Source organism: Hipposideros armiger, unplaced genomic scaffold (genome assembly GCF_001890085.2).
Source record: "Hipposideros armiger isolate ML-2016 unplaced genomic scaffold, ASM189008v1 scaffold_303, whole genome shotgun sequence".
In the NCBI taxonomy this organism is placed as follows: Eukaryota; Metazoa; Chordata; class Mammalia; order Chiroptera; family Hipposideridae; genus Hipposideros; species Hipposideros armiger.
This window is the reverse complement of record NW_017731653.1, coordinates 344192-351725: the sequence shown is the minus strand read 5'-3', so window position 1 is coordinate 351725 and position 7534 is coordinate 344192. Positions and strand designations below refer to the sequence as shown.

Sequence of the window (7534 nt, the reverse complement as noted above, 5' to 3'; positions counted from 1 at the left end):
CCCTGCCTTCCCCTTCCCATCATTCAGGTTCCCCACACTGCTGTCATCACAGCCAGGAGTGGGACCTGGTCGGATCCTCTCTTAGTCTGTCTATGCACCTGGCCAGTGCGGTGGAGTATCAGGCTCCAGGGACTGGTTACTCTGTTTTCCCCCCTGAGGGACAGGTATATGGTCCTTTCTAAGTGGGTGCTCTGCAGTACTCTGGGCTTGGGGAGAGGAAGAGTGTGTTCCTGGAGGTCTTGGTGGTGCAACCGGAGCCAAAGCCTGGTGCTCAACCCTAGCTGCATGGAGGAAGCTTTAAAAAGAATGCAGATGGAGTGCCACCTATGTGATTCTGATGTGCCTACGCCAGACAGAACCAGAGTTAAGAGGAAGGACTCCAATAGCTGTGACACAACCGGATCTCTCCCACCTGGCTTGACTGCCCATCAGTGGATGATCTCTTCCAGTTTGGTATCAGTGGAGATAAGGGTATGAGGATGTGAAGGGGGGAGAGAGACCTCCTCATCTCCAGGCTTGTAGGGGTTCAGAACGAGTCTCCCCAGAATGTGCCACCCTGGCATACGGATTATTTTGAGCTGACAACAATTAAAGCCCAACAAACTCAAGAAGAGCTTTTTAACCTCCCCCTTACCTGCCCAAAGGAGTTCAGACAGAAAAACCTGTTCCGGGAAGAGAGCATCGCCTTAAATTATATGAACTGGATGTGGCAGACAGGGAGGAATCCAGCGAAGTCTGTTTGTTAGACTCCTGTATTCCATTGTTTCTGGGTGGCATGGCAAACATTTGTTTACCATTTGCTTTTTCTCATCTTCCCGTGAATTGCCTATTTTCCCTTTGAAGTCCCAGACCCCTATCTCCGTGGACTCAGTCCAGAATGTCATGTATACCTCATTTTGCCTTACTGTCTTTGGAATTTTCATACTTATGTGAATTTCCCATGTGTAAGTGTTAAGGACCCCTCCCCCCACCCCCATTAACCTGCCTTATGTCATTTTAATTATTCTACCAGCCAGAAGAACCAAGAGGGGAAGGGGGGGTTTCCCCTCCCCCACAGGCTTAATTAAGTCTCCTTTTCTCTGCAATATGGCTTACCTTGTCACCCTTCTCACCATACTTGTTCTAGCAACTTTTAATCACGTCTCTATCAAAATCTAATTTCTATTCTGAGAACATTTGTGGATATCTAATCTTCTATGTGTAAAGCTCTGTGGTGGTGGGACATGGCGCAAAGTCTCTCAGAGTAGGGAGCAGTTATAGTTCAAACTAGTGAACCCAGGGGACAGCTGGTGAGGCACCACGGACTCAAGACTTCTAGGGACAGTACCTTGCTCCCTGTCTAGGCAGTCCCTTTCCATTCCACTGGCTTTAATCATCATTAGAGCCACTGTTAATTATGGAGAAAAACAGTCACCACTTACTGAGTATTGACTAGGAACAATTTGGCCTTGAGGTACACAGCACAAAAATCAACAATCAAATCATTTTTATTATTCATGATGTGGCTTACTGATGGGTGTTCCCACCATCTGTGGCTTCCTACTTAAACTAATTGTTCTTATGGGTTGCTGCTGGGTGCTAAACTCAGCTATTACTATATCAACAATAAGATTTTAAATTACCCATCTTTTAAAGCGATTCCAGCGCTTTGGGGACACTGCTCTGGTTATTAACCTAGAGACAGGGAACTTCTTTACCTACAGCATCTAAGCAAAATCTTCCCTTCTATCCTCTGATTCCTATGCTGGTTTACAAAGTCCCCACTTTATATATGTGTCTAATTTATGCTTTTGTGGCATCCTTTTTTTTTTTTTTTTGGTAAAAACTTTATTGAGCTGTAATTCACATATCATGCAATTCAACCATTTAAAGTGTACAACACAATGTTTTAGCGTTTTCACAGACTTGTGCAATCATCACCACAATCAAATTTAGAACATTTCCATCACCTCCAAAGAAACAATCTATTCTTCAGCAGCTACCTCCATTCCTACCAGCCTGGGCAGCCAAGAATTCTGTCTCTATGGATCTGCCTATTCTGGACATTATATACAAATGGAATTCTGCAATATGTGGCCTTCTGTGGCTGGCTTTGCTTCACCTTGCTTAATGCCTTCAAGGTTCATCCATATTATAACATGTATCAGTATTTCATTCGTTTTTATTGTGAGTAATACACCGTTGTATGGATATGTCACATTTAGTTTATTCTTTCATTGAATGGTGGACGTTGGGATTATTTCTATTTTGGCTATTACGAACGGTGCTGCTGTGAATGTGGTCTCTTTGTGTCATCAGTCTTGAGCGCTGAGAAGAACTTGTTCAGACCATCTTGTCCAATGATTGCGAGTGATGTAATGATAACAGTTACTCTGCCCACCTACCTCTGTCCCCAGCCTTGACGCAGCTGAGCCAGGGCTCAGGTCCTCCTTCCCTCCCCTTCTGTTCTCCAGGAAAGGCAGTTTGGGGCAGTGTCTTCTGGGTGAGGCAGTCACCACAAACACTTTCCCTTTTGTTGGACAGGCAGCAGTGGCCAGAGACAGACTTAAAAGGAGTTAGTTGTACCTGCAAAGCTGCCCCAGTCTGGTTTTCTCTTCCCTCACTGCTTGGCCCTAGTCCTGGGGCCTTTCCCTTCTGCCTCCACCCAAACCTCAGGCAGGGACGTTGGAGAGGGCAGCGCTGGCCTCTTGTTGGCCTCTTTTCTTGCACTGAGGCTGGGCTTTGGACATGGGGGAAGGGTTGGCTGGGGTCTCTGGGCAATAAGGCGTTGACAAATGAGATGCAGACACTTCTGGTTTCTGGATTGTTCTGGGTTACCTCAGCAAAGAGGGGCTCCCCTTGGGCGAGATCTGGGTCAGCCCTACAGCCTGACAACCACAGGGTCCCTTGTAGTCCTCTTTGTCCTCACCTTAAACACAGGGCACTCCTGGAACCAGGGAACCAGATGAGTGGTGGCTGAAGGGCTCCAATTTCTGGGGGGCTCTGGGTTGCTGTTTTGTGCTCGGACTTCAGGTACTGTCTCTCCCCTCTGAGTCTGCCCAGATCCACCCAACAACAGTGTGGGGGAAGGGAAGAAGTGGGTGGGGACCTGGTTGTCCTCTCTCACCATGGTTGCCATACCAGTCTGACCGGCCCCTCCCTCTCTCCTTCCGCCTTCTCAGTCCCAGGTTTGGCATCCGGCCCATACCCCTCTTTTTAGTCTAGAAGAAGTCTCTCTGCCCTTCTAGGTGTGGGTGTTTGTTGAGGAGGGGGTGGCATGCATTCAAATCACTCTTTGGAAAATTAAGCATTGTTTAAAGGGGCTGGGAGAGGGCCTGATGTAAACAGGAACTAACTGGATTTCCCCTTGCCTGGTTTAAAACATCAGGAGGAGGCCAGAGCCTTGGGGAGGGTGAGGAAGAGAAAGAAAAGAGGGGAGGGAGAAAAGGGATGTGATTATTGTGTCCCCTTTGAGAGTCTCCAGATATGTCTTTTTGGAAGAGACTTCAAAGTGTGTCTTTGTCTTGGGTGTGTGTGTGTGTGTGTGTGTGTGTGTGTGTGTGTGGTGTGTTAGTCTGAGGGGAGCTTGTCTCTGCGTCTGCCTTTTTGGATTTATGTCTGTCCCCCATAAGGGCTTTTGGGTCTCTCTGTCCCCCTGCAGGGGGTCTACATCCCCTTCCTTCTGGGTGCCTGGGTGCCTTTCCTGGAGAAGGATGGGAAGGAATCTGGACAACTGTCTTCCTAGTAGGTGGGCAGTTGTAGTCACTCTCCTTCCCTGGGTTTGGAGCTGTAGGCTTCCTCTCCCCCAGGATTACTGGCATCTGTTGGTCTCTCTAGTTGGAGCCACCCAGTCCCCATTTCATGCCCTGCAGGATGGTTCAGAGAATCCAGCCCCATCATCAGGTGACTACAGCTGGAATCTCTGCCTCCGGGACCTAAACCTCCTGCTTTCTACCCACAACCTGCCCCACCCAGCCTCACCCAGGCCTGGGGTGTCGTGTGTAGTTCCCCATTCGCCAACCTGCAGGTGCGTGCTGTGCCCCAACCTGCTCTCCTGACTCATTTTGATAATGGGTTCAGGGAGACAGGTGCAGGGACTGTTCTTCCATCTCCTCAGGCCACTTGGGGGCCTGGAAAGAGAAGGAAGGCCCAGATGACTGCAGATTGATTCACTATCAGTGCCCCCCACCCCTGTTCCACCCCATCCCACCCCATCCTGCCTCTCTTCCCAATTCACCCATTGGGAGCTATGGGAACGACTCTCCCCAGGAGCACTGAGAACAATGAGGGCCCCAACACAGCTTCCACTCTCCTGAGTTCCCCCTGCTCCTCTGCCTCTTTCGCTCTTTTTCTTCATCCGCTGTGCCCTTCAGCCAGGACTGCAGTGTTCAGCCTGGCCCTGGAAATCCTGAGATCTTGGAAGGAGAGAGAGCACTGGGTGGTGTTCAGGAAAAGTTGGTGTGTTGGATCTCACTTTATCTTGTACCTACAGACTTAGAGGGAAGACAGCCTCTGTGTGTGTGTGTGTGTGTGTGTGTGTGTGTGTGTGTGGTCATTCATTCCACAAATATTTACCCAGCCCCTCTTGGCACTGAACCAGGTGCTGAGGATACAACAGTAACTGAGGAGAGGCTAAGGCAAATGGTTGACTTCGGATTCAAATTTAGAACTCAGCCTTCCGGTCCTCCAGCTTGGGCAGACCTTCATAATCACTCAAAGTGGAGAAAAGAACATGGGGCGGTGTCAGCTGCTCAGAGGAGATCCAAATGCCAGGGTTCCTTTTCCTGCTGTGCTTTCCACAGGTGCCAGGAAGACAAGACCCAGGAATCAGGGTTGCGGTGGCTTGGTAAGTGCCCCCCCCCGCCCCCCCCAAGTCTCTTTGTTAAAGAGACCTTGTGCAAGGCCACTGGATTCCTGCCAGTTTCACATTCACAGGATCTCTCTTTCTTGGGCTTCTGGGGTGGTGCTCTAATGGGCCCCACGGTGGGAGCAGCTCTCTGCTGCCCCCACCTGAGTCGGGCCTGTAGGTGGCAGGTATTGGGTTAGGCCCGGCCCCCTCAGGGCCTAGCCACTCAGGTACCAGGCCCATCCCCCTCCTCTTGGGCTGGGCTCTTTTTTATAAAGGGCCATGCTGTCCCTCACTTAGAAGCAGCTTTTTGACTCCTTCTCAAGTCTCTGTCTCCTCGTCTCCTCGTCTCTTCGCTTCCACTCCAGCCTCCACCATGTCCACAAGGGTGACCCAGAAGACCTACAAGGTGTCCACCTCTGGCCCCCGGGCCTTCAGCAGCCGCTCGTACTCGAGTTCTACCGGCTCCCGCATCAGCTCCTCGCCCTTTTTCCGGGCAGGCAGCGGCTACCGGCCTGCTCTGGGCATCAACATGAATCTGGCCGGGGGCTACCGCGGGGCTGGGAATATGGAGACCATTACAGCTGTCCAAGTGAACCAGAGCCTGTTGAGCCCCCTGAAGCTGGAGGTGGACCCCAACATCCAGGCCGTGCGCAACCAGGAGAAGGAGCAGATCAAGACCCTCAACAACAAGTTTGCCTCCTTCATCGACAAGGTGAGGGCTCCCCCTGCGTGGCTGGCTGTGCCTGGGGCCCAACGAGGGTCCACACCCTTTCTCTTGGTCACCCCCTCTGTGGGCACATCCAGCCCCCCACTGTCGTCCTGCTAGGCCCCCCCACCCTGGCAACACTCCTTTCCCACCTGTGACTCACTCCTCCCATGCTCTTTGGTTTTGTCTGACGCAGGTATGGGGAGAGGGTTTGGGCGGCTTTTGACTCTAAATCTTGGGGCTTCCTACCTCCTTCACCCATCTCACCCCACCCGAGTTCTAACTGTGGATAAAACTTTCAGCCTGGAAGATTTCAACCGTGGGGTGGGAGGGAAGTCCCTCCTCCAGGTTCACCCTTCTCCGCTAGCACTGCCCCAGCAGCTTCTCAAAGGTGTCCAGTCCCTGCTTTTTTTTTTTAAATGGGGGTTTGATAGGATTCTGGGAGTTGGAAGTGGTGTCTTGATTCAAACGGGCAAATATTGATTGAGGGCTCTGGCGTCCCAAGACCTGAGTGTGCGGGACACCTAGACACCTAGATGAGTCATACTTGGCCCCTGCCCTGGAGCCTGGAGTGGGCGGGGCCGGGAGGGGCAGAGACCCGCCCCCACGGGGGGGTGAGGGGCTGAGGCCTGTGCGGTCTGGGCGACGCACTGCTCTACCTGGGGACCTCGTAGCGCCTGGAGTTGGGCGGTTATGTGTCGGGATGGGGTGGAGTGGGCGTGGGGAGGACGTCAGGGGCTGTCTTCAGAAAAGCCCATCCAGGATTCAAAGTCTGAGGGAGTTGGACACCCCGCCCAAGCTTCACGTCCTTTTAAACCCCAGAGTTTATGGCTTTAGATAACTCGTCTGTCTGTCAACGCCCCTCTTCCCACTCGGCCCTTGTCCCCACTCTCTCCCCTCCCTGACTCTGCCCCAACGTCCTGGCTCTACTTTTCCAGCGAGGAAGCCAGGCAGCTTTTTGCAGCCTTGGGGCGGGGGCGGGTTTGTGTGTGTGTGTGTGTGTGTATGTGTGTGTGTGTGTGTGTGTGTGTGTTCCCTAAACGTGGTGGACCAGGGGCCTCAGCGTGCTGGAGGATTGGGCCCCTCCCTGCTGAGTGGCTCCTAGGAAGCATTGTGGGAACGAAAGGCGGGAAATCCTGGGGCAGATTAGTGCCCTTAGGGATTGGAGTCCTGTAGGAAGCCCGCTCTCCACTGTTCTTTGGGGAGGGGGCTTCCTAGACCCTTGGCTCTTGGCACCCTTGTCTTTTGCTTCTTGACTTCGTTCTGTTAGCTCTGGAGTCCACCCCGCCATGAGTAGTAAACACAGGCCCTGAGTCTGAACTTATTCTTTTGATGGGCTCCCTTGCTGAATCTGGTTTCCTCATCTATAAAATAGGCATAATAATCCCGAAGTGTTGCCTTTTCAAGCACATAATGTAGGTAAAGAGCTTAGCAGTGTGTGCCCCCTACCAACCAGTGCAGTAAGGCTAAATATTATAATCACTTATTTTTTACAATTTAGAGGCAAAATGACCTGAGGAAGAAAGGGATTTACATAGAGGGATTTGTTGGATCTAGTTGGACCTTTCAGTCAACCTTTTGTAAGTCCCTCCCAATGAAAAAATGTTACAGCTTTGGGTTGCTTAAGAAAAGTAAATTCCTGTTCTTGGAGCTAGTCTATTCTTTTTAAACATTTTCCTTCTAACATGCCTTAATTTCATCCTAAAATCTGGATTCCTTGAGTCTAAGTAACCCAGGACCTTAGTGTTGGGGCAGGAGGAGAAGGTTGTGGTTTCCTGGGTGGGGTTGGGTCGGGGTAGGGTAGGAGGGAGTCTTCCATTTCCAGATAGATACCGTATTTCCCCAGGTATAAGACACTCCCATGTATAAGACGCACCTTAATTTTGGGGCCCGAAATTTGAAAAAATTACATAAAGTTATTGAACTCAAGTTTTATTCATCATAAAATTCATACAACTCCTCATCACTGTCAAAACTCCCAACCATTAGCTTGTCCTCAT

General features: G+C 50.9%; 1 protein-coding gene across 1 annotated transcript in view; it reads left to right on the top strand.

Moving 5' to 3' along the window:
• The first annotated feature begins 4917 nt into the window (after nucleotides 1-4917).
• The window catches only part of LOC109391837 (keratin, type II cytoskeletal 5-like), a 334229-nt gene continuing 331612 nt past the window's right edge, over nucleotides 4918-7534 (top strand). Inside the window, exon 1 of the mRNA XM_019659746.1 lies at nucleotides 4918-5540. Within this exon, the coding sequence (XP_019515291.1) occupies nucleotides 5202-5540 (339 nt within the window). The 5' untranslated portion in view covers nucleotides 4918-5201. The remainder of the gene's footprint in view (nucleotides 5541-7534) is intronic.